This window comes from Suricata suricatta, chromosome 6 (assembly GCF_006229205.1).
Source record: "Suricata suricatta isolate VVHF042 chromosome 6, meerkat_22Aug2017_6uvM2_HiC, whole genome shotgun sequence".
NCBI lineage: Eukaryota > Metazoa > Chordata > Mammalia > Carnivora > Herpestidae > Suricata > Suricata suricatta.
Window position 1 is genome coordinate 49423978 of NC_043705.1, and position 27821 is coordinate 49451798.

Below are 27821 nucleotides of genomic sequence, written 5' to 3' on the forward strand. Positions count from 1 at the left end.
TCTCCCTCTCTTCTGCCTCAGGCTCACTTATCCCCTCTCTCTCAAAAGAAGAAAAAATTCCATGTACTGTGATGCTTGAGAATTACCCTTACCCTATCAGCTTAATAAAAGAAAGGGCTTGTATTCTCTGGGAAATAATCTCTCATTTGTGTCCCCTTTCACTTGTCTAAGCACTGTTTGAGAGGTCTCAGTGTAGACTTTGTGTTTGTGCATTAAATTTATTCCTAGGTACTTTGGATCTTTTGTAAGTAGTATGTACAGTTGTGCTGTTTATTTTCTGTTGCTAGTATGGCTTTGGTTTTCATTGGTTTGTTACATACCTAGATGTGCTTTGCTTTGTGTTATCTTCTGGAGGGTCACCAAACGTTATTAGGCTATGTGGGTAGACATTTATTCTCAAATTTAGAAAAACATTTCCCTTTTTTAAAATACCTTTTCATTGTGAAATATTCAGAACACTTAAACCGTTGAAAAAATTTTTTTACATTTATTTATTTTTGAGATTCATTCATATCACAGCCTGTATCAGAATGTGGCTCCTTTAATAACTAATCTTCCACTGTATGGTATATATCATGTTTTGTTTAACCATTTATTTGTTAATGGACACTTGGTTGTTTCTCGCTATTGTGAGCAATGCTACTATGAACATGGGTGTACAAACATCTTGAGATCCTGCTTGCACTTCTTTCGGATATATACCTAAAAGTGGGATTGCTGGATGGTATTGACAGTAATTCAAATTTCTGTGAAACCTCTAAACTGTTCACCACAGAGGCTGTACCAGTTTACATCCCAAACAACAATGTATGAGGGTTTCAGTTTCTCCACAACCTTGTCAACACTTGCTGCTCTCTCTCTATATATTTTTTAATTAGAAAGTCATCCTACCAGGAGACAAATGGTATCCTATTGTAGTTTGATTTGCATTTTCCTAGTGACTAATGGTGTTGATCATCTTTTCACGTACTTACTGGTTATGTGAGACGTGTATTAAGTCCTTGCCCATTTAGAAAGTAATTTTTAATGTTACTTTTGAGAGAGCGAGCAAGCCTGAGTGGGGGAAGGGCTGGGAGAGAGGGAGACACAGAATTTGAAGCAGGCTCCAGGCTCCCAACTAACAGCACAGAACCCAACAAGGGGCTTGAACTCATCAACTGTGAGATCATGACCTGAGCCCAAGTCAGATGCTTAATCTGCTGAGCCACCCGAGGCCCCATTCCTTGCCCAGTTTTTGTGTTATCTTTTTGTCTTGAGTTGGAGGTGTCTCTGTATGTTCTGGTTCTTAAATTCCTAATGGAATATGGTTTGAAAATATTTTCTCCTATTTTGGAGATGGCCTTTTCAGTCTGTCTTTAAATGCACAAAAGTGGGGCACCTGGGTGACTCGGTCAGTTAAGCGTCCAGCTTCAGCTCAAGTCATGATCTCACAGTTCGTGGGTTCGAGCCCCATGTCGGGCTCTGGGCTGACAGCTAGCTCAGAGCCTGGAGCCTGCTTCTGGTTCTGTGTCTCCCTCTCTCTCTGACCCTCCCCTATTCCCACTGTCTCTCAAAAATAAATAAAAGAACATAAAAAAAGTTAAAAAAAAAATAAATGCACAAAAGTTCTACAATTTACTGGTTTTGGTAGCATATTTAAGAATCCATAGTCAAATCTAAGGTTATGAAGACTGACTCCTATCTTTTCCACTAGTGGTTGCTGCATTTTGAATTAGTTGGGTATAGGGTGGCGGGAAGCAGGTCTGGCACCATTCTTCTGCACATGGTAGTTCCGTCATCTCAGCACCGTCTGGAAAAATGTCTTACTATATTTTTGTGCATCCAGATTAGCACAGAGCTTCTTATAGAATAATCAATAGATGCTACAAAAGGCAGTATGTTTGTATATGCGCTTTCTAAAATAATGTTTTATGACATGTGAAAGGTTTTCATTTGAAAATATGAAAACAGATTGATGACTCAAGATGACAGTTTGAAATTTCCCATTTGGAACTCCTTGGATTAATAACGGCAAACTGTGTGCTGCTTTCCAGATAAACTTTTTACTAATTTGGACAAGTTTCTATGCCTGGAAGAACTTTCTGTGGATCTGGATGATCAACAAAATGTTTTTTTCACTCATTCCCGAAGAATTCCACCATCTCCACCATATGGAGAAATTATTGGTCCGAATTCCAGCTGAGGCTAGTCCTACACTAGGTAAGGATGGCAAATTGATTTACTTGTTATTACATCATTTGGAAAGGCAACTTGGCCAATAACTAAGAGTTAAAGCTTCTGTAAATCTCAGGTTGTAGCCTGTATCCATGAATTGTGGGAATAGCACTCTTCCTCATTAAGAAAGCAGAGCTGTTGGAGCACTTGGCTGGTGCAGTTGGTAGAGCATACAACTCTTGATCTTGGTCTGAGTGTGAGCCCCATATTCAGTATAGAGATTTAAAAAATCTTTAAAAAGAAAGCAAAGAGGTGTTGAAATTATTGAGCCCTTACCATACACATGCTAGGAATTTTTTTTTCTTAACATTTTTTAAACATTTTTATTCATTTTTGAGACAGACAGCATGTGAATGGGGGAGGGGCAGAGAGAGGGAGACACAGATTCTGAAGCAGGCTCCAGGCTCTGAGCTGTCAGCCCTGAGACCGATGTGGGGCTTGAACCCACCACTCATGAGATCATGCCCTAAGCTGAAGTTGGACACTTAACAGACTGAGCCACTCAGGTGCCCTGACATGCTAGGAATTGTTCTCTGCATTTTATAAATATTAACCTATTTGATCTTCAGACCGTTCTATGAGGTAAGGTACTATTAATGTTACCTTACAGGTAAGGAAATTGAAGTATAAGGAGGATAAGTAATTTGCTCAAGGTCAACCAGCTAAGGAAATGGTAAATCTGGGATTCAAACAAATCTGAAAGGTCTGACTACTCCTAATTCTGAGATTTTAACTGCTGGTATACTGTCTCTCCAAACTATTTTGGAGAATTATTTTGATTTTAAGTTGCTATTGAATTTCAACTTCCAGATCTTCCAGTTTGGGGCGCTGGAGGTGAAATTGGTAGCAATAGGAAGCATTTCCCCTTTTCTCACCAGCCTGTCCTCCTGACTGAACAATTTGTGTAACCATCTTTCCTAAGTACGTCTTTTAACAAAATGACTCGGGTGTCCTCAGTTCCTTAGTTTAGTGAAGACTGAGACCTACAGATTGAGGCAATATAAACCTCTGTGCAATTAACAGGCAGAGGTGCATGTGATAATTCTTTGAAGCTGAATGTGGACGTGGTAGTTTTGTCAGGAATTTTTACGTCAAATCTAGGTTTGCTTCGGATTTGTCATTGTTTTTGTGTTTCTTTGTATTGTATTCCTACTGGGTAAATGCCAGTCACCAAACTGAAGACATTAGCATGTTAAAGACTAAGGTGACCTTACTGAGTCTACACGCTTAGCTCTTACCTTCTTCTAAAAGAGAAAGCTGATCCTCAGAGAATGTCAATACCCAGGTGTCCAAGTTCACATAGCTCATGAGTTACTTGCAGGACCTGAACTTGCAAGTGGACTAATTCTTGGATCATTACATCATGGTACTTTAACTTTGTATTGCTGAAACAGAATAATGTGGCTAATTCTGACAGAAATTTGTAATTTTCTGGGGGCACCTGGGTGGCTCAGTCTGTTAAGCATCTGACTTCGACTTAGGTCATGATCTTGTAGTTCATGAGTTCAAGCCCATTGTTGGGCTCTGTGCTGACAGCTCAGAGCTAGAGCCTGATTCAGATTCTGTGTCTCCTTCTCTCTCTGCCCCTCCCCTGCTATTGCTCTTTCTCAAAAATAAAGATTAAAAAATTTTTTTTTAATTTGGGATTTTCTCTAATTTTTGAAACCTTTATTTTTTAGTGAAATTAATTCAGAATTCTCCAAACCTTCATGTTATTCATCTGCGATGTAATTTCATTTTGGATTTTGAATCTCTCATGACTGCACTTGCTTCCTGCAAGAAACCCAAAGAAATTAATTTTTCTGGATAATTTTTCAAACCCATCCCATTTGGTAAGAGCTAAGATCATAAAATCTTGGTTTCAGATGCATCCTGGATGCAGTCATTTTAAGGGCTTTTTAAAAGATAAATTTTATTAAATAGGTAATTGAGGCAAAAGATTTAAACTATTAGATCTGATTTTAAATGAGTTTTCAAATGAGGTATATTTGTATCTATAAGCTTAAGTACTTGGAATTATCCGAATTATTTCCTGAGCTTTATTTTAGTCATACTAACTAGCAAAATGTGAATTACTGTAGTGATTTCAGTTATTTAAAAAATACTCTTTAAATACATTTGCTGGTATAAAAGATGTAGCTGACACAACTATTTGTTTTCCCTTTTATAGTCACTGCTTTGCCCAATTTTATTTCTGTGAAGATACTAAATCTTGAAAACCAATACTTTGCTGATAAGGAAACATCTGAAAAATTTGGTATGTGTGCGAAACTGTGCCTTTTACTTTTGAAATCCTTCTTTTTGTGTAAACCACAAGAAATCACTATAGGTGTTAGCCGCCCTTACGCATCTGGAGGAAGGGCGGGGCCGCTCAGCTTTGAGCCTCCAAATGCCTGATCTCACTTGATCTCATTTCTTCGAATACATATTTGGTCATGCCAGCCCGATGCAATCTCATTGTCAGGGACCATTCCAAACCTGTTAAATCCCTGTAATTTCAAAGGCTTTTGAAATATAGGTAAAACTATCTTTGAAGGTTGAGAGAACTTAGTTTGTGAAAACTCAGAATTCACAAAATGCTAACTATAGAAATTACCTACTCAGTCAATTTTTTTATTATTAAAAAAGGAACGTGTGCTCATGAATGATGGACACAGCTCTGAGAAGCTGTACCAAATCAAAGATCTTTTTATAGGCATAAGGAGCAGAAGCAGGGAAGTCAGAGTAGACAAAAAGGAGGCGGGTTGGTTATTTGAAGGTTACTTTCCTTTAGGGGGAAAGCAGAAGGCTATTGGGCAGATCACCTAACTAGCGCTGATCTAGCGATTCCTGATTGGCTGCTTTTTAGGTTCCATTTCTGGAACAGCTCAAACTAAAAATTAAGTCTTGGTTTAATGATGTGGAGCTTGGCAAAAGCAACTACTTTGGGCGTCTTTTTCTTTTAACACAGGAACATAGGAGAGGAGTCAGTGGAGAGAGGGAGTATAGAGCAGTAGTGCTTCTCATGACCTGGATGTCTTCCTCTTCTCTCTCTTGCCTGCCTTTGGAGGCAGCGTGTGGCTGTAGGAGCAGGAAGACCGAGTGGGGCAGAGGCAGGATTGACGGGCCTAGGAGGTGGCTGGCATACACAAGCTGGTTTAAATTAAGTATGATGAGAATCAAAATTTCCTCACAGTTCAAGAAGGAATTGACAAATACTGAAAGGAGAGGCTAGAAAGAACTCTAAGGTGTTAAATTAGATGTGGGAATACTGGTGTAGACTCAGGGTTTTTAATGTATGTATGTATATAAATCTATATATACACATATAGTGAGCTACATCTCTACACACACATCTACATAGCTCAGCCACTGAGAGATTAGAAAGGATCCTAGCAGTAAAGAGCACCCCAACTGCAAGATCTTGACTCCTAAATACTGGCCTCCCTACCAGGAGACAGGGTCCTTAGAGAAATGGCTGATAGAAGAACTGGGACACAAAATTTAAAACCCAAGTTTGGAACACTGCTAGACGCTAGAAAGTGTTAAAAAACATTTCCAAGCCTAAGGCCTTAGAAGGAGAAGTTTTCTAGGGACCAAGCGATCGATAATGTACCATGCCAAGGTGGGGTCAAACTGCAAAGATGTAACAGTAGAGGACGGTGAGGCTTTAGTGCTGGGAGGCCAGAGTAGAGATCACTGAGGCTGATCCAGGAGATAGGATTGAAAGGAAGGGCGCTGAAGACATTTAAGGAGCTAGGGAAGTATGCTGAAGCCAGTAGAAGCTTGAGTCTGAAAAAGGAAAAGCAGATAGGGTAGGCATTCGGGTCTTCAGTGCAGGAGAGACTGGTTGGGGGAGGGTGGAGGAACTGTTGACTGGAGGCAGGCCGACCCCTTTCTCCTGATCTTTGGAGAGGAAGAGGAACACCTCCATGCTACACGGGGCCTTCCAGACTGCAGGATTTGAGGCCACAGAGAACCATTGTTTGGAGAAAACCTTTTTTGTCCTTCTGATAGCCTACACCTTAGGTTCTCTTAACAACCTGGAAGAACTGAGCCTTCCTGCTGGGGATGGGATTCAGCAAGTGGCCAAACTGATCATCCGGCAGTGTCAGCATCTTCAGTGTCTTCGAGTTCTCTCATTGCGCCAGATTTTGGATGATGACAGTGTGATGGAAATCGGTGAGTTCCCTTAGATAAGTGGTTTCAGCTTGTATAACAGCCAGGGTTGGTTACTGGCCAAGCTTCCTGCTGCTAAGTGTTGATAGCCTCCTGTTTGAGACTACACAACCCCTCAAGTCTGTTTTTGATTTTTGTGTTCCAGATACCAGGCCCCATATCCTCCACGCACTCCTTTTTATGACACTTTTTAAAAACTGAAGATTAATACACATTTAGACAAGAACACAGATCCTAAGTGTACAGCTCAATAAATTATCCAGTAAACATACAAGAAAATTTTGTTAGCCATACTTGGTGAAAACTGTCCAGCTCCTGGAGTATCGCGAAGATCCCCGAAGCCTCCTTCATGTCTGCTCTGACAACATTCCTCTCCTTTCCAAAGGTGACCCTTCCCCCGCTTTTGTTCACCACAGATGAAGATGGTGAAACTAAACTTTCATGTAACAGAATCCCTTCCCGTATGTACTTTCATTTACTTTTATTTTTGGCTCCCCAGTGTATTCATGATACTCATTTCATACTGTTACCTGTGGCTAGAGTTCACTGATTTTCATTGTTACATTCTACTGTATGACCATATATACCTCAACCTAGCCATTCAATTGGGTATTTGAGTTATTATCTGACTAATGTGAATATGTTGCTATGGACATTATTATGCGTGACCTTTGATGTACGTATGGAAATAGGTTAGGGGTGGAGTAGCTGTGTCTCATGGTACAAACAGACTGTTTCCACAGTTGTACCACTTTACATTCCGACCAGCAGTTGTGTCCCATTCTGGCCCCTACTTGCACTATTAGACTTTTGAACTTCAGCCATATTGTTGGATCTGTAGGAGGATCTCATTGTGGATTTTTTTCCCAGTTTGTTGGCATATACTTTTATCTGATGATTGCTTGTATTTCTGAGGGATCAGTTGTAAGAGATCCATTTTCATTCATGGTTTTGTCTATTTGGGTGTTTTTTCTTTCTGAGGAGCCTGGCTAGAGGTTTATCAATTTTGTTTATTTTATTTTATTTTTCAGAAAACCAACTCTTGGTTACATTGATCTGTTTGATTGTTTTTTGGATTCTATATTGTTTATTTCTGCCCTGATCTTTATGATTTCTCTTCTTGTGCTGGGTTTGGGGTGCTCTTGCTGCTTCCCTTCTAGTTTCCTTGGTTATTTTTTTTTAAGTTTATTTTTTTAATGTTTGTTTATTTTTGAGACAAAGCTATCAAGTGGGGGAGGGACAGGGAGAGGGAGGCAGAGGATCTCTGCTGAGAGCAGAGAGCCTGAGGTGGGGCTCAAACTCACAAACCATGAGTTGAGCACCTGAGCCAAAGTTGGCTGCTCAACCTACTAGGCCACTGGGCGCCTTGATTTTTGACATTTGTTTCACTGAGTATGGAATTGTATTGTGACACTTATTTCTAGCTCCCGTCATTTCTCTTGCTCAGCAGTCTTTTTGTTTTACTTGAAGGTAAGGTATATCTGGCCCCGCTTTAGTGGCTTTTAAGATTTTTCCCCCTTGCTTTTACATTTTGGCAGTTGCTCTGAACTGAAGATGCAGGTGTTAAAACCCTAACCTCTGGAGACTGTCTGCTTGGGCAGCGACAACACAGCCCCCTAGGGTGCTAGCTGTACTGCAGGGTGCTTCCATGCGGATTGCTTAGTACTTATTCTGCTTGGGGTTTATAGATCATGAATCTGTGTCTTGATGTCTTTAATCAGTTTGGGGAAGTTTTTGCCCAGTATGTACATAGCTGCTTTCCAATTTTCTCATTTTCTTTGCTCGCCTTCTGAGAGAACTCAACCTAATTTGGGGTCCATAGGATCAGGAAAAGCTGCTTTGTGGAAATGAGATTTCTACAGAGAACTGAAGAAAGAAGGGCCCAGAGACATTTGGGTGAGGAGAGACTGATGGATGGATGAAGGAGAACCAGGCATATTTAAAGATAGGTAGGAGTCAGTTAGGAGACTGGAGAAAGCTTCCTGGTAGGTGTTGGAAAGGGTGAATCTCATTTTATGACTACTCCGCATTGTTACTTGTAAATGTTACTAAAAACAATGACAAAACTTAGGACCCTCTCCTAAAAGCCTCTTTTCTTCTCTCCTTTAAGAATACAGTAATGTTAGATCTTGTGGTCTTTTTCATCCCTATTGAATAGAAATCATTATTACATCTTACTCTTTCTATATCAAAGCCTTCTTTTGAAAGTGAAACATGTACAGATTAGGAGACAATAACCCCTGTCCCTCTTGGTCCCAGTAGGGAGTATTTTCTCTTCCCAAAACCCAGCAAGCCTGGCACATAGTGGGAAGGCTAATATTTTCTGACTGAATACAGAATGCTGTTGGCCCATTGGCTTCTTATGGGGACACTTGGTAAGTCTGTTTCTTAATTATGCATGAAGATGGAACTTTACTCCTAGGAGACAGCACTCAGACATATCAAAGAACCAACTAACCAAACTATGTGAGGCAAGATACCTACTGAGGACACAGTTGAAGACATTTTCTTAGTAACTCTGTTTCTAAAATTAGTCCTGCTACAGCCATGAATTCTAGAGTATAAAACCAAACCTAGCTTTTGCCTAAACTAGGAAAATGAGATTAAGCAATCAAAAACAAAAACAAAACCTTGCTAGGCGGCTACTTCCAAAGTCAAGTCAAGTCAACCTCTGTTAATTGAGAATTTACTTGGCCAGGCCTCCGTGTCATTCAGAATCACTAACCTCAGTACAGGAAGGTCCCTCCTGGGCAACAGGTATAATGTACAGTAGCAGGTGCAAGAAGACATTACCTGAGCAATGTCACATCCTATTTTCTGTTAAAGAGGAGTCAGGGTGGACACTATCTCTCGGGTCCTCTGCACATTAGCATGTTGCTTTAGCTATGCTGTGCCTTGACATCTGTACTCCTGAGACCAAAAGACAAGCCCAAATTAGTACGGAACAGCAAAACTCTCATGGAAAAGTGGCTTCAGTGCTGTAGGTCTAAGCTTTACCTCTCTGGTTTCTGCTTTTCCCCTGGGTTTTGGCCAGGCACTTACGAAGCTGTTAGTGCTTTGAGTCTTTTAAGGAGATAAATTAAAAAAACCCAAAAAACCGAGCATTTTCTACTTTGCCTGGTGGTTGTGGGAGGGAGGTCGATACATATGATCTCATCTGCCATTACTGAAATAAAAGTCTGTATGATTCTATTTGCTTTCATAGCCAAGGTAGCCATCAATGGAGGTTTCCAGAAACTTGAGAACTTAGATCTTTTAGTCAATCACAAGATTACAGAGGAAGGATACAGAAATTTCTTTCAAGCACTGGACAACATGCCACACTTCCAAGAGTTGACTATTTCTAGGTCTTTAACTTACTGCATCAGAGCTCAGGCCACAACCATCAAGTCTTTGAGTCAGTGCGTGTTACGACTGCCAAGCCTCATCAGACTTGACATGTTAAGTTGGCTCCTGGATACAGAAGACATCACACTGCTTAATGCCATGAAAGAAAGACAACCTCAATCGAAACACTTAACTATTCAGTGGAAATGGGTACTGCCATTCTCTCCAATCATTCAGGAACAGAAGATGTAGCTAAAGACTGAATTAAGAATTTTTGTCAACAATTCTAAAAACCTACTGCTCCAAAAACATTTTCCTAAGTCTTGGAGACAAAAACCAAAAATGAACACTGCTTGCCCATCATCGACCTTAAGGAATAGATTACCAGAACCTTGGCAGTCCCCGAATGATCCTCCCCAACTAAATAAAGGTCCATTCTTCAGTCAAGTTTACACATCTAACTGTCCAGAACCAAGGATCAGCAGCGGGTTTCCGGGCCGACTGTGGTAAGGAGAATAGAAACAGCTATGGGAATGGAGGGAGGTACACAGACATCTTAAAGCCACAATGTGGAAAACTATTCAAGTTACATATAATATGAATTTTAAGACACAATCCATTTTCTACATAGATGAAATAAAACTTTACCATAGGGTCCAGATGAATCTTTTGTGGGCCAAGAGATAATCCTTAATACTTGTAAGATTTGTTTGGTATATTAATTTTGGTGTAATAGGCCAATACAAGGAAGAAGTAAGATTTAAGGAAAAAAGCTCTTACTACAGAGGCTTTTGATTCAATGCTTACTGTATCGGCACAAAGTACAAAATAGAATTTCTAAGATTCAGATTAAAATGGAGAGGCCAGACCCCTCAACATCAGGTTTGTTGAAGCTGTGGAAATGCAGCCCAAGGTTTGAGCTTTGGACATTTTGCTGAGAAAGTGCCTCAGCACTTGGAGGTATTAGAGGAAGCCATGGGGTGGGGGGGAGGTACTGTTAGAAAAACCACTCGTGGCATGCATCTGCTAGAAGAACACACTGGAAGCAGGGGGAGAGTCCCTTGCTCCTGCGCTGTCTTACCACTACCCTCTAATGACAAAGCTGTGCCTGCTGAGAGGACCGGTCTTTACAGAGGGCAGATCTATTACTGCAGAGAAGGCAATCAAGGCTAGATTTGTACATGAGAAGCAACAACTTGATAACCGATACACCTATTACTTAATAAATAGCTTAGACCTAAACCTAAAAAAACCTAGTTAGATTTCTTTTAAGATTGATAGGATGCACATGAATGTTTATAGAGAACGTCTTGTAAAAGCTACTAGAACCGGGTAAGGACTGATTTCAGGGTGGGGGCCAGGAGAGTGAGGGAATAAGAGGGGGTCTGATTCTTTTCTCTTTGCAAATATTTTGTACTATTGAAAATGGCGTTTTAAAAACAAAGAGAAATCTTTCTCTCTCTCTCTCTCTCTCTCTCGCCAAACCTTCTGATAAGGGCTATAAAGTATGGCCTGAGCCTGTAGAGTTTCTGAGCTAAGACTGTTTTTCACATTTTCCCGATTATATAAATGTATATTTGTAACAGGTATATATGACAAAGCTAAAAATAATTCCGACCCTTTACAAATAATTGAATACTGCTGTGACAAGTGGCTTTGGACTGTTAGATGACCACGCCCTTTTATTCTAGCATGTGTTAGTCTCCACAGTGTGCCCAGGCCGCCCCTCATTGCCCCGTCACCCTCACGTCGGTGAAGTTCTCCCTTTCTGATCACGTTCCAACACTCTACAACTTCCTGAATCCTTCCACTGTACCCACTTGTACTCCCTCTCTTCAAATTTTTACCATGACTCACAGTAAGTAATTTCATATCAACAAGCAACACATTTGGAGCACCTGGGTAGCTCAGTTGGTTAAGCGTCTGACTTCGGCTCAGGTCATGATCTCACGGTTTGGGGGGTTCGAGCCCTGCATCGGGCCCTGTGCTGAATGTTTGCTTAGAGCGTGGAGCCTGCTTCAGATTTTGTGTCTCCTCCTCTCTCTGCCCCTCCTCTGCTTGTGCTCTGTCTCACACACAACAAAAAGGTTAAAAAAAATCACATTTATAAACCTGTATACAAATGAACCAAGAGTCTCAAAAAACTCTAAAAGCTGTATATGATTTTACTAATACCCAAATATACCAAATTAAGAAATAGAAAATTCGTCTTAAGAGTTGTTTATTTTCAGCTCCTTCCCAGATCTCTCCTCTGAACTCTTGACTCATATCTAACTTCTGTTTAATAGGCATCTCCGATTTCACCCGTCTTAACCCAATCCTATCCTTCCTTTCCCACAAGCCCTCTTTTGTTTTTCAAGTTTTTAGAGACCATGCATGCAAGCAGGGGAGGGGGCAAAGGGGGAGAGAGAGTGAATCCGAAGCAGGTGCCATGCTCACCTCAGAGCCCAACGTGGGGCTCAACCCACGACCCTGGGATAATGACCACAGCAGAATTCAAGAGCTGGAATGCTTAGCCACCCTGGCACCCTTCCCACAAGTACTCTTTATGCTGACTTCTCCATGTCATTAAATTCTAGCTTTATTCTTTCACTTGCAAAGGCCCAAAACCTTGGGGGTCACCCTTGATTTCTCTCTCTCATATTCCCCATGTTTGTCAATAGATCCAACCACTATTAACCACCAGTCCTACTCAGCCTGCTTCCTCCCTTAAAACTTATGGTCTATTTTCTCTTTAAAAAATTAAGTTTATTTATTGAGAGATACACAGACACCGCGTGTGGTGGAGGGGCAGAGAGGGAGAGAGAATCCCAAGCAGGCTAAGCGCAGCCAGCGCAGGGTCTGATGTGTGGCTGGAACTCACGAAACCACCAGATCATGAAATCATGAGACCATGAGATCATGACATGAGCTGAAACCAAGAGTGGGATGCTTAACCCACTAAGCCACCCAAGTGCCCCTAAGGCCTATTTTCAACACAAACAAAGCAATCACAAGGCATTTTAATACCTCAGATAATGCTGTGCCTTTGGTTCGAAACCTTCCCATGGACTCCAGATCAAAGTAAATGCAGTGGCCTATGTGTGACCTGACCCCTGGCTACCTTTCTTGCCTCCATCTCTTTAATCTCTCCTCCTTGCACACTTCCACTCCAGCCATACTGGCTTCTTTTGCCATTCCCCAAACATGCCAACTTATTCTTAGGGCCTTTGTGTTTGGCCCTAATAATACGGTTCTGTGAGGTTCTTTGTCTATTTCTGTGAGTGGCTCTCATTTTCTTCACATCTCTGCTCAATAAGTCAATTTGCTTCCCTTGTCTTTTTACAGTTTTATTTTTAAGTAATCCCTATACCCAAATTATAGTTCAATCAACAACCCTGAGTTCAAGAGTCGCATACTCTACTAACTGAGCCACCCAGGCGCCCCCTGACCATTCTTTTTAAAAAGGCATCCACAGGGGCCCCTGGCTGGCTCAGTAGGTTAAGTGTGTAACTCCTGATTCTGGCTCAGGTTATGATCTCATGGTTCATGGGACTGAGATCTGTCTTTTCAGCGCGGAGCCTGCTTGGGATTCTTTCTCTCCCACTTGCTCACTCTGAAAATAAACCTAAAAATAGAATTCTGCCCATCCCCCTTTCCTGCTTCATGTCTATGGCATGCATTACTATTGCCACCTTATACATTTTGCTTGTTTACTACTGTTCCCACCACTGTAAGCAGGAACCGCCATCTCCCAGCACCTAGAAGAGTACCTAAGCACGTAAACAAAACTGAGTAAGTAACTGCTGAGATGAATGACTGGCCAGAAGCTGCAACCACTTTCCAACTGCATTAGGTATTAAAAGAGGTAAGATCCAAAAATGTCACTAAAAGCAAATAAGCTACCTTCATAACTGAATTTAACCTGGCATACTTACCTAGGCAATGGAAATATGCAGAATGTATAAAACACTGGCTGACTGTCATGAAAAATAAAAATCTACTCACCAGTACCAGAAAGCTTACACCACTGAATATCCCATTCTGTGAAGCTTACTTACCAGGAATTGAATATACATTTTATTCCACAAATATGTACTGGGCAGCTACAAATAGGCTAGGCATGTTTAATGTCCAGGCAAAATCTCTGAAAGAAATAAAACTTTTTATATTAACCTCTTCTCCCACAGCTAAATGGACTAGGGAGAATCCCAGGTGCATGGAACCAATGCTTAGATTCAACTCAAACAACAGGATTTTCTACCTCTCCTGAAAATTTGAAGTGACAGACATAGATAGATAGAGACAGTGATGCGGGCAGAAACTTGGGCAACCACGTTAGGCGTTAGGCAATGGGCATGACGAAAATGTGAAGGAAGCTGGAAGAAAGACAGGCGGACAGATGAGCAACAGTGAGGAAAGATGAATGACACTATGACTTCCAGGAAATGGAGCAGAGGTGTGGTTCCTTACGGGCCAGGTCTAGTCCCGGGGCACTCAGCTCGGAAGCTTTGTTGCCTAAGCTTGGATTAGCAGCAACACTGTTTTACAATGGGTTGTGTCTTTAAAATACTACCCTTTCTCCAAGTAAGTCTGAATAGTTCTCTTTCTATGTTATTAGACAGAATTCCTCACCATATATATTCTAAAGAAAAATACTCATACAGTCAAGGTTAAAAAAATTTATCATTTATTTTAAAAGGCATTAATAAAAAGCTTAACATACTAAGAAAGGTATAATATACAAATACGTTCAGTCGATATTTTCACACATTGACCTTTCTGCACTATGAGTGACTGAGTTTAATTACTCACATTTCCACCGTTGACTTTTCAAACTGATTATTCCCTTGAAACACGTGGCTAGTTATTTAAGCATGAGTCACATGCAACATGGGGCAATGCAGATGACTGTGCCACCCAACCAACAGTTCATGAAGAAAAACATGAAATTTTATTCACATCAACGATGGCGCATCAAAATACCATTCTCCTTGGGAGAGAGCTGCACCTGAATTTGGGGCGGGGGAGAAAGGGTCTAGATATAGTTAGGCAATTTAAAAACTTATTTTCTTATAAAAAAAAAAAAAAAGGAAAGCAATATACTCATCATGGTACACAAAACTAGAATAAAAATATGCTAATATAGACTATGCAATACTAAATTCAATCTTTATGAGATAGTTAATAATTAGACAAATTGTGATACTCATTTGGAAGAGTAAATGTAAGAGATTAAAAACAATTTTAAGGAGCACTGATATTTGATCTGTCCTAACAGTATTTTTTAAAAGAAAGTTTATTGAGAGAGAGAGAGAGAGAGAGAGCGAGCGCACACACGTGCTAATGGGGTAGGTTAGAGAGAGAGAAGGAGAGAGAATCCCAAGCAGGTTCCACACTGTCAACACAGAGACTGACATGGGGCTCATTCTCACGAAACATGAGATCAAATCCTAAACCAAGATCAGGAGTAGAATGCTCAACTGACTCACCCAGAGCTCCAAAAGTACTGTGCTTTTATGAAATCCGTGAGAATCAAAGTAATGATAAACTAGAACATAGTAAAAAATGTATCTGAAATCTAGAATCAGTATAAGATAAATATATTCATGTATACCAACTAATGAATAGTTAGCTGCATCTAAAGAATGTTATGTTATCCACTTGGGCACCTGGGTGTCTCAGCTGGCTAAGTATCTAACTTTGGTTCAGGTCACTGTCTAATGGTTTGTGGGTTTGAGCCCCACATTTGGCTCGACACTAACAGCTCAGAGCCTGGAGCCTGCGTTGGATTCTGTGTGTCTCTCTCTCTGCCCCCTGCACTACTCTAGTGCTTTCTCCCTCTCTCTCTCAAAGATATTAAGAAAAGGAAAAAGAATGTCATCCACTTTAGAGTGTCTGGGTGCCTCAGTCAGTTGGGCATCCAACTCTCTTGGTCTTGGCTCAGGTTATGATTTTACTGTTCATGAGAATGGAGCCCCACACTGGGCTCTGCACAGACTGCATGGAGGCTACTTGGGATTCTCTCTCTCATAAATAAGTAAATAAATATAAATGAATGCATGAATAAATGAATAAATAAAATAAAATGTTATCCACTTTAGATACACACAGACATATATCCACATGAATTAAATACTGGGAAAAGATGGAGTAAAAACTTAGGTTTGCTGTATTTAAATTCTCAATGAAATTGCTAACAAAGTTACTTTTACTATCTCTATTCTACATAACTGCTTATAAAAGGACTTGAAAATACATGCACTCAATTCTCACTATTAATGGTAGTTATGTCCTAAAAAGCCCTAATAGGGGCACCTGGATGGTTTAGTCAGTTAAGCATCTGGCTCTTGGTTTTGGCTCAGGGTCATGATCTCAGGGTTCCTGAATTAGAGCCCCATGTTGGGCTCTAATTGGACAGTTTGGAATGTGCTTGGGATTCTCCTTCTCTCCCTTTTCCTCTGCTCCTCCCAATGTCTCTCTCAAAAATAAATAATGAACAAATAAACTTTAAAATACTGTTGTTTAAAATAAAAAGTCACTAAAAACAATAAATTTGTGAATACTAAGCCAATACCCCTAGAAGAAATAGAGGGCTAAGTTCAGGGAGACTCTGGTCACATTCTTATCAACAGACCAATCCCTAACCTTTTAAAATGTTGTGTTTCTGATGAAAGACATGTTACTTGATACATATTGATGTTACAGATGACTTTTTTTTTTTTTAAAGTAATCTCCATGCTCAATGTGGAGCTCAAACTTACGACCAGGAGATCAAGAGTCACATGCTCTACTGACTGAGACAGAGCCAGCCTCTCCTAATATACTGATGATTCATTAACACTGAAATTACAGCCAACCGCACTAAGTCATGCCCGAATGGAGCTTATCTAACACATGTATTCTCCCTGTAAGGCACATTACAGCCTTCTTACACTTGGGACACAAAGCACAATGTTTCGTGTCCACTTTAAAGAGTGGAATAAAAAAGCACAGAAACATGAATAATGTAGCACTAAAAAGACGACGCATAGAATGCATATTTAGAGCAGGAGACGACACATAAAGACAGAGCCCTGCTCAACCTCAGCTGAGTGTTTTGCCACACTGCACTTGTCCATGAACGATGGCATGGGAGCTAAATTTCAGCAAGCTGGCAAGTTTGCAAATACATAATCTGTGAATAGTAAGAACTGACTGTAGATAAAATATCTAAAATGATAAAGTGAAAATAGTCACATAGATATAGGAGAACAAAATGGTTGTCATTTCTCTCAAAATGACAATAACCACTACCACCAAAAGCAAGGTCAAATAAATGATAAACTAGAAAACAAGGATTTGCAACTCCTATCACAGAGGGATTGTTTCCATAAATATAAAGACTTCTTGCAAAACAAAAAGGAAAAACATAAATCCCAGTTAAAAAGTGGACAAAGGTGGGGCGCCTGGGTGGCTCAGTCGGTTAAAGCATCCGGCTTCGGCTCAGGTCAGATCTCACGGTTCGTGGGTTCGAGCCCCGCGTCGGGCTCTGTGCTGACAGCTAGCTCAGAGCCTGAAGCCTGTTTCGGATTCTGTGTCTCCCTCTCTCTCTGACCCTCCCCTGCTCCAGCTGTCTCTGTCTCTCAAAAATAAAATAAAAAGCAATAAAAAAAAAAGAGTGGACAAAGGTGATATTCATAGATTTCAGTAAAGATAACATAGATCTTAAACACCCAGAAAGATAACTTCACAATAGGTTTCATCAATTACAGAGTAAGAATGTGGGAAACAGAAGCTCTCAAACTGTGTCGCTGAGAATATTAATTAATACAGTCTCTACTGAGAAACAACATAGCAAAAATCTATTAAAATTATAGATGCCTGTTCTCTTCAATCTAGCAGTTCTAATTCTAGACTCTAAATCCCAAGTAGAATTTTAGATTCTATTTAGATAATTTTAAATATGTGCTCATGCAGATACAAAAAGAATTACATAAAAGAATACAAACTGTAGCATTAAACAGCAAATGGGAACAACCTAAAATTCCATCCATAAGAGCTCAATCAAATTAGCACATATCTATACATAAAAGTATCATGCAACTTAAAAAAAAAAAACACAACGATTTTATATACTGGCATTAAGGATTCTCCAAAAATCTCTAGGGAAAAAGCACTTACCTATTAAAGAACACTATATGAATCACCTATAAAAATGAAAAATTTCAAGAGTTGGAAGGAGTAATGATGAAACATCAGATCTATTTCAATTATGTATTAAGTTTTACTGACGATAAATGTACACAGCACAACACAACAAAACAAAACTGAAGGGTGTTCCGGGAAGTCTCCCTCATGTTCTAGCCCCTCTTCAGAGATAACCTGAGGACAGCCCGAGGTGACCATCAATTCACACACAGACATGTATGCAAATGTGTATTTACATACATGGCAGGTAGCATATTTCTGCATCTTACTTTCTTCATTTTAATATATTTTCCTATCAGTTTGCTCTATATAACAAGCAACAATGTAGTTTTTAAAAATAAAATTAAAAGAATAATAGAATAAAAGGATGCCCATGCTTTTTGAAAGTTTTAGGCCACTCTGCTTTTTACCAAAGACTTACACTAGTAACAACTGTTTTCACTAACCAAAGAAAAGTCTGAAGAGGATTTACACTGTTATGAAAAAGGCAAAGGGGCGCCTGAATGGCTCAGTTGGTTGAGCGTCAATTTTGGCTCCAGTCATGATCTCCCGGTTTTGTGGGTTCGAGCCCTGAGTCTATTTCAGATTCTGGGTCTCCCTCTCTCTGTCCCTCCCCCATGCGTGCTCTGTTTCTCTTGCTCTCAAAGACAAATAAAAAATAAAATTTTTTTAAAGTGAGGATACTATGTGTGCACAAAATGCTAAGATGACATCCATATCAAAAATAGATGAATATGGAAAGTGAAAAACACATGAAAAAGGAATACAATGATACACACAGCTTTAATTAATTTAAAAATACTGAACATTTTTCTGATATACTTTTTGAACATAAATAGAAAAAGTAGTACAATATCTATGTGCACACCATTCATACTCAACAGCCATATATATATGCTTTGTGCACACACACATTTTGCTAAATCATTTTTTTAAAGTTTATTTATTTATTTGGGGGGGGCAGAGAGAGAAGGAAAAAGAGAGAATCCCAAGCAGGTTCTGCACTGTCAGCACAGAGCCTGATGTGGGGTTCAAGCACACGATCCTGGGATCACAAGCTGAAATTAAGAGTCGGACATTCAACCAACTGAACCACCCACACACCCCATCCCCAAGACTTTTAAAGAAGGCTCTTCAAACCAGATTCCAACCAAGGATACCACATTGCATTTGGCTATTGTCTTCCAAGTCAATTTTAATCTAGAGCAGTTACTTACTCCATGCCTTTTCCCATTTTTTTAATTAAAATTTATTTATTTTTTTAATTTTTATTTATTTTTTTTGAGAAACAGAGAGTGAAGAGGGGAGGAGCAGAGAAAGACAGACACAGAATTCGAAGTAGGCTCTAGGCTCTGATCTAGTGGTCAGCACAGAGCCCGATGCGCGGCCCCAACCCACAAACCATGAGATGATGACCTGAGCCGAAGCCAAATGCTCAACTGACTGAGCCACCCAGGTGCTCCTATTGTTTATTTTTTGAGAGAGAGAGAGAGAGAGAGAGAGAGAGAGCGAGCAAGTGAGAGTGAGCACAGGAGAGGGGCAGAGAGAGAGAGAGGAAGACACAGAATGCTAAGGAGGCTCCAGGCTCTGAACTGTCAGCACAGAGCCCGATGCAGGATTCAAACTTCTGACCTGTAAGATCATGACCTGAGCCAAAGTTGGACAATTAACCGACTGAGCCACCCAGGTGCCCTTTATTTTTATTTAACTGACTTTTTGAAGAAAGGAGGCCAGTTGTCTACTAAAGCATTTCACATTCTGGATCTATCTGATCATTTCTTTTGTGAGGTCATTTAACTTGCTGCTCTATCCCATTATTTCCAGTAAATGGGAAGCGGATCTTATAGGCTTGATTGAATTCCAGTTACACTCTTTTCACCAAAAAACTTCACAGGCAATTCTGTGTATTTCATATTGTATCATGAATCAAAAACCAAGTCTGACTGTCCCACCACAGTGGTGCAGTATCACCAGAGATTCTAAGAATCTCTTCTCTGTAAAGATGATTTTCTTTCCATACCACTATTTGCTGAAATGACACTTTGACATCATGCCAATTCTAGAGAGCATGGAGATCAACCTTTTATCAAACTGCTTTGACATCAAATGTATTTAGTATTACTATATGTAGAAAACCCTACAGACTGCTCTAAAAATGACTAGAACTGATAAATGAATTCAGTAAAGTCACAGGATACAAAATCTGATGCATTTCTATATATTAATAATGCACTAGTAGAGAAATAAAGAAAACAATTCCATTTACAATTGCACCAAAAACCAACAAAATATCTAGGAATAAACTTAAGGAGTTTAAAAACCTGTGCACCCAAAAACTCTGAGACACTGATGAAAAAAATTGAAGGTAACACAAATATAAAGATATTCCATGCTCATGGAAGAGTTAATATAATGCAATCCCTTTCTAAATAAATGCACATTTTCCATAGAACTAGAATAATCCTAAAATTTGGATAGAACCACAAAAGACTTGGAATAGGCAAACCAATCTTGAAAAAGACAAAACAAACTGGAGGTATCACAATCTCAGGTTTCAAGATATGCTACAAAGCTGTACTGATCCAAACAGTATGGTACTAGCACAAAATCAGATACAAAGGGAAACAGAAATGAGAACCCAGAAATAGTCATGCTTATATGGCAACTGATCTTCAACAAAGGAGGCAAGAATATACATACAATGGGGGAAATGCAGTGTCTTCAACAAATGGTGCTGGGAAAACTAGAGAGCTACATATGAAAGAATGAAACTAGACCACTTTTGTAAACTATACAGAAAAATAAACTCAAAATGGATTAAACACCTAAATGTCAGACCTGAAACCATAAACTTCCCACAAGAAAAAATAGGCAATAATCATTTTGACATTAGCTGTAGAAACATTTTTCTAGATATGTAACCCCTGGTAAAGAAAATAATAACAAAAATAAACTACTGGGATTATGCCAAATAAAAATCATTTTGACATTAGCTGTAGAAACATTTTTCTAGATATGTAACCCCTGGTAAAGAAAATAATAACAAAAATAAACTACTGGGATTATGCCAAAATAAAAAGGTTCTGCACAGCGAAAGAAACGAACGAAAATGCAGCCTATCAAATGGAAGAAGATATTTGCCAATGATATATCTGATAAGGGCTTAATATATAAAATACATAAAGAATATGTACAACTCAACATCAAGAAATTAAACACTCCCACTGAAAAATGAGAAGACATGAATACTTTTTCAAAGAAGACATACAGATGGTCAACAGACACATGAAAAGAGGCTCAACATCACTTATTAGGGAAATGTATCTCAAAACCAGAATGAGATACACTTCACACCAGTCAGAATGGCTAAAATCAACAACACAAGAAATTTTAAGTATTGGTGAGAACGTAGAGAAAAAGGAACGCTCATGCACTGTAGGTGGTTATGCAAATCGTGCAGCCACTGTGGGAAAACAGTATGGACACTCCTCAAAAAATTAAAAATGAAACTGCTGTATGATTCAGTAATTCCACTATTAACCGTCTACCCCAAGAAAGTGAAAACACTGATTTAAAAACATATATGCATCCCTATATCTACTGCATTATTTACAATAGTCAGGATATGGAAGCAACCCAAGTGCCCATCAACAGATGAATGGATAAAGTTATGAGGTGCATACACACACACACACACACACACACACACACACACACGAGTATTACTCAGCCATAAAAAAGAACAAAACTTTGCCATTTGAGATAACACGGATGGATCTACAGAGTATAATGAAGGTTAAGTGAAGTGAGTCAGAGAAAGACAAATACCATATGATTTCACTCATATGTACAATTTAAGAAACAAAGGATCAAATTAAAAAAGAAACAAAAAGCGGACTCAAATATACAGAGAGCAAACTTGCAGTTGACAACGGAGAGGTGGGTGGTGGGACAGCGGAAGTGGGGTAAAGGGTTTGGAGCACAGCTGTGATGAGCACTGAGAAGTGTGTAAAACTGCTGAATCACTGTTGCACACCTGACACTAAAATAACAATGTTAACTGTACTTGAATTCAAAATAAATTAAAAATGTATTTAATAGTTTAACATTAGCTTTTCTGTTTTTAACATTTCTATTTTTAAAGATATGTATTCCACAGACTATGAAATTCATACAAAAGATGCACTTTTATAACGACGGTATACTTACTTCTTAATTGAAATGTGAGCACCTTCCTTCTTTTTGGTTTTGTTTGAAACCCTGTAAGGAAACAAAGGAATTTTAAAGAATAGCATACACATTTTATACAGATGTGAATAAACACATTGCTTCATAGAAGATATGTTACTAATTCTATTTAACAAAATATCAGAAAATAAGTTTATGGCCTTCAAACATGCTTTAAAAGTGATCCTAAAGAGGAGCACCTGGGTGGCTCAGTGGGTTGAGTGACTTGGGCTTGGCTTGCTGCGGTCAGCATAGAGCCCACTTCAGATCCTCTGTCACGTTCTCACTCTGCCTCTCCTTCTAAATATAAATGAAAACATTAAGTGTTCCTAAAGTAAACAATTATTAGGCTGTAATTAAAAAATTTTCTTCTTTTGGGGCACCTGGGTGCTCAGTCAGTTAGGCATTCGACTTCAGCTCAGGTCATGATCCCGCAGTCCATGAGTTCAAGCCCTGCATCGGACTCTGTGCCGACAGCTTGAAGCCTGGAGCCTGCTTCAGATTCTGTGTCTCCTTCTCTCTCTGACCCTCCCCTGCTCGTTCTCTCAAAAATAAATAAAAAACAGAAAGAAAAATTAAAAAAAAAAAAGAAAAGAAAATTTCTTCTTTTAATATGTCCAGTGATATTCCTGAGCTAACTTATACCTTAATTTTGTCAAGTAAAATATATACTGTGTCACACTTGTTTACTAAAATACAACCATGAAAGACTACTACATATGAAAGAACATTTTAGAAGTTAAAAAAAAAACCAACAAGATCAATACTCAAATATTTATTGTTTTTCCTGGTCAGACTTAACCCAAATGTCCTATTTGTCTCTTCTGACTTCCACAGCTTCTACCTTCCCTTATATATATACTAACTTTCTACTTCATCATTAATCTACATCTTAAAGGCCATTAAGATGTATTAAAAGTGATTTGTTCATGGGGCGCCTGAGTGGCTCAGTCAGTTAAGTCTCCGACTTTGGCTCAGGTCAGATCTCACGTTCGTGGGTTCGAGCCCCGCGTCGGGCTCTGTGCTGACAGCTAGCTCAGAGCCTGGAGTCTGCTTCCGGTTCTGTGTCTCCCCCCTCTCTGCCCCTCCCCCTCTCATGCTCTCTCTATCAAAAATAAATAAAACATTTAAAAAAAAAGTGATTTGTTCTTAATAAGAACCAAAGTTATAGCCTATTTTATGTTATTCTAAGAACACTCCTCTTATGTCATTTGCATTTTGCTTAGATTCTAGAGAATAAGAGCTGCACCCACACCCTATCTAGCGGCTCTTACAGGAACAGGCTGCCAACAAAGAAGATGTCCAGCTCGTGTTTCTGTGAAGCAATGGTAAAGAAACACTGGCTGAAGGCAATGGAGGCTCTAACATACTTAAGCTGTTAGAAAACCTGAAGAGTAGTGGCTTGTTTTTAATGGTAACAATTTCAGAGAGACAAAAAATACAAGATCTAGGACACTGCAATTTCTTTGCACTTTTGAATGTAAACGTATGTTTACATTGTATGGTATATAAATACACAAATAATATCCCCGAAAAGTAAAGATCCTTTCTCACAAACAAGTTAGTCATAGGTGGCCCTGAATTTGAGGCACCTAACTCTGGACAAGGCTGCTTCCCCAAAACTCAGCGTGAACTCACAAACAAAACAAAAACATCTGCAACTTGATGGTTAGGACCATGGTTAACAGTCCAGGGCATACCTGCTAGGCTTTAGTAACACAGTACAATCAGGTCCCTGTAATAGTAGTGCTTATAAACACAAACTAATGGGTCTATCTTTCATCCATGTCATCCTTCAAATTAAATATTTTAAAACGTTAGTATGTTCCTATTCTTTAATGGTTAGAACTATCGGAATAGAAAAGTCAGGTCCATAACTATTTAAGGCTGTGGTAAAACAGTGGTTTTACTTTTTTAAATGTTTGTTTATTTTTGAGAGAGAGAGAGAGAATGAGTGAGGGAGGAGCAGAGAGAGGGAGACATAGAATCTGAAGCAGGCTCCAGGCTCTGAACCTGTCAGCACAGAGCCTGATGTGGGGCTTGAACTCATAAACTGTGGTATCATCCGTGACCCAAGCCGAAATCGGATAGTTAACTAAGCCACCTAAGTGCCCCTAAAATATATGTTTTCAAGAAGTAATACACATGGAAATAACAACTGTGGAAAGCAAGTCAGCAGTAACAAAAGTTATTAAAATGTTTATTTGTTTTGACCCAATAACAGTATTTCCAGATATCAAAAAGAAATAGTCTACAAGAAGCTTTATATATAAAAATGGTTATCTAATCATGAGAGGAAATACTTGTTAATGTTCAACATTCAGCAAACTATGACCTCTGAGTCCCGGTGAACAGGAACCAAGCACAATCCCAGATATTAGAGAGCCAAGAGTTATCAAGATAGACAAGGCACTTGGTCTCATGGAGCTTATATTCTACCGGAGAGACAGAAAAACAGGTAAGGATAGTCAGGTTTCAAAAATGCTACAAAGAAACTCTAAGTGGGATGATATCATAGAGCATGTGAGCCTATCACTTCTGGATTAAACTGGGAAAGTGAAATTTCACTTGAGCTCCGAAAGACAAGAAGCTAGACAAGTGAAACTTGAGTTTTCAGTTTCCAGCCTAAAGGGCAAGGAGTACAAAGGTCTTTAAGAAGGTATAAACCTGGTATATATTTGAAGAAGAGAGGCCAGCCTTGTACGAACAGAAGAGCACAGAATAAAACATAGGTACAGAAGCAGCAATATATACATCATGTAATATTTTGCAAACCAGGATACAGTTTTGATTTTAACCTAAGTGCAATTAGAAGATATCAGAGAGTCTTAAAGGGATATATCTGAACTATGTTACATTTTAAAGTATCACTTCTAGGGGCGCCTGGGTGGCTCAGTCAGTTGAGCCTCCGACTTTGGCTCAGGTCAGATCTCACATTCGTGGGTTCAACCCCCATGTCGGGCTCTGTGCTGACAGCTAGCTCAGAGCCTGGAGCCTGCTTCCGGTTCTGTGTCTCCTTCTCTCTCTGCCCCTCCCCCTCTCATGCTCTATTGAAAATAAATAAAACATTTAAAAAATTGAAAAAATAAATAAAGTATCACTTCTAGCTGCTATATGGAGGATGGATTTGGGGGGTGGGGGAGATGCAAAATTCTAAAAGCAAAAGAATAGTTGGGATCCGCTGCAGAAAGAGAACAGATAATTAATGTCCTATTATTCAGACATTAAATAAATAGCTATTACATAGAGAACTATGACAACTACCAACAAAGATATAAACAGCCCAACTAAAAACAAAAACAGGCAACAAATGTGATTATTTCTCCAAAGAAGATATAACAAACAAATGGCCAACAAGCATATGAAAATATGCTTAACATCATTTAGTCATTAGGGAAGTGTAAATCAAAACCTCAGCAAGTCTATTCCTGAAACCAATACTGCACTGTATGTTAACTAAAAACAACAACCCGCAATAAGGTGTCACTTCACACCCATTAAGATGGTTATAATCAAACAGGGAGACAATAAATGTTGACAAGAATGTAGAGAAAAAGGGGCCCTCCTACATGGCAGGTAAAAGGTAAGTAGGTGCAGTCATTTTAGAGAAAAGTTTAGCACTTCCTCTAAACTTCTCAGCCCGCAATTCTACTCCTAGATATATACCCAAGAAAACTGAGACTTCTGTCTATACAAAATTTTATACACAATGTTTGTAGAAGAATTACTCCCTAAAAAAAAGAAAGAAAAAAAAAAAGGACTTACTCATCATAGTCAAAAAGAGGAAACTCAAATGTCCACCCACCGGTGAATGGATAAACAAAATGGAGTACTGTCCATACGACAGAATTACTACTCAGCAATAAAAAGAAATGAAGTACTCATGCGTGCTACAGCATGGAGGAGCCCTGAAAAACTGAGGGTAAATGAAATAAACCAGGCACAAAAAGCCCGTATTTGATGATTCCACTGATAGGAAATGTTCAAAATAGGCAAATCCGTACTAATGAAATCAGTGGGTGCCCAGGGCTAGGTGGGTATACTACCAGGTAGGTACCGGAGAGTGACTGCTAGTGGGTATGGACTTTCGTAATGAGTGATAAAAATGTTCTGGAATTAAATAGAGATGATGGTTGTAGAACCGGATGAACAGAATTTAAAAACCACCAAAATGTACACTTTTAAAGGATAAATTATATCTGAATTCAAAAAGAGATGATAATATCTTGCATGCAGTGGAGAAAAGGTAAAATGCACTGATTCAGGATCTGTCAGGAAATAGGCAACAATACTTTCCTACAAATTGGATGTAGAAAGGTGAAACAGGGGCGCCTTGTGGCTCAGTCCAGCTCAGGTCATGGTTTCACAGTTCGTGGGTTCGAGCCCTGCATCGGGCTCTGTGCTGACAGCTCAGAGCCTAGATAGAGACTGCTTCAATGTCTGTGTCTCCCTCTCTCTGCCCCTCCCCTCTTCACACACTGTTTCTCTCTCAAAAATAAACATTAAAAAAATTTTTAATTAAAAAATAAAGGTGAAACAAAGAAAATCAAGGCTGATGCGAGGTCTGTGGTTTGAGAAACTGGTGCTGCTAGTGCACCGATGCTGCTGCTTACCGCGACACATAAAAGGCTGTGAGAACAGAGGCGGAAGGGATGACACTCAAGCTCAGTCTGGGCTGCAAACAGATGTACCTAACAGACATCCATGTGGTGAGGGAAAAGAGGCAGCTGCATAAATAAGTCTGAAATTCAGAGCTAGACAACTGAGAAGTGAGGTCACCGAGTGAGCATTTATAATTAAGAAATGAAGACCGCTGACGAGGCATAAGGAATTCCACTTGGATATTTAGAAGAAAAGGACAAGTTGTGAAAGGAATGTAAAAGGGACGGCCAAGGAGAAAGGCACAAAACCAGTAGATGGTAGGGTATCATTGAATGCAAGAGAAAAAATGTTTTCAAAGTTACACTTTGGAACACAGTTTGTACACAAATGTGTAAAATGTACACAAATGTATAAAAATGTTGCTGAGAACTAAGAGAGGTCAAAACAGAGAAAAGACCACCAATGTAGCAATTGGCAGTAAAAACTCCGCAGAATGGGGAAGACAAGTGCATTTGACAAGCCTGAGGAGGTACAGTGAGGTGAGGGAGAGGACTAGAGATAACTCTGAGGAAGTCTGGCTGTGAAGGCAAGGTGAAAAATGATGTGACAGAGAAGTTCTAGAGAATGTAGCAGAAGTAAGCGGTCACTAAGTTTAAAACAGTAGAACTAAAATGGTCACCAACACAGACTGACAAGTAAGACAAGCAAACTGTGGACTAAAATCTTACAACTACTGAGAGTATGTCTGCAGATCAATAAAGCTGAACATAAAAACAATACATTTCTTAGCAGCATTCACACATACTGGAAGGCAGACGAGTAGATACGAGAGGCTATATAACGGACTACTACCAGTGGTGACTTACGGAAAAGGGTAGGAACAAGGACTAACTTCAGTCATCAATAGGATTTTTGTCTTTAATCTGCTCAATTTTTATAAGGTTATATATTCATGTATCACTTGTAATCAAGAAATACTTATATTCAAGAAAACAATATAAATGGTATGATGACAGCAATATAAAAAACAAACCATGTAAAACTCCAGAGATAGGATAATAAAATGTAACACTTGGCCCTGGATCAATTAATCAATTAATCCTGGATCCAAAAAGCCCCTGCGT

At 39.3% G+C, this 27821-nt stretch overlaps 2 protein-coding genes across 4 annotated transcripts in view; one reads left to right on the plus strand and one right to left on the minus strand.

Annotated features, from left to right (window-relative positions):
- Positions 1 to 10341, plus strand: part of NAIP (NLR family apoptosis inhibitory protein) — a 34418-nt gene extending 24077 nt beyond the window's left edge. The window contains 6 exon segments of the mRNA XM_029942637.1: positions 2034 to 2110; positions 2112 to 2199; positions 3894 to 4046; positions 4385 to 4471; positions 6211 to 6375; positions 9578 to 10341. Of these exon segments, the coding sequence (XP_029798497.1) occupies positions 2034 to 2110; positions 2112 to 2199; positions 3894 to 4046; positions 4385 to 4471; positions 6211 to 6375; positions 9578 to 9951 (944 nt within the window). The 3' untranslated portion in view covers positions 9952 to 10341.
- A 4004-nt stretch (positions 10342 to 14345) lies between these two features.
- Positions 14346 to 27821, minus strand: part of LOC115294472 (survival of motor neuron protein) — a 37721-nt gene continuing 24245 nt past the window's right edge. For 2 of the 3 annotated variants that reach the window (XM_029942401.1, XM_029942399.1), the window contains 3 exons: positions 22078 to 22128; positions 17842 to 17867; positions 14346 to 14689 (listed from right to left, as the gene is read on the minus strand). In XM_029942401.1, the coding sequence (XP_029798261.1) occupies positions 22081 to 22128 (48 nt within the window). In that variant the 3' untranslated portion in view covers positions 14346 to 14689; positions 17842 to 17867; positions 22078 to 22080. The remainder of the gene's footprint in view (positions 14690 to 17841; positions 17868 to 22077; positions 22129 to 27821) is intronic. The other variant, XM_029942400.1, reaches the window with a different exon arrangement.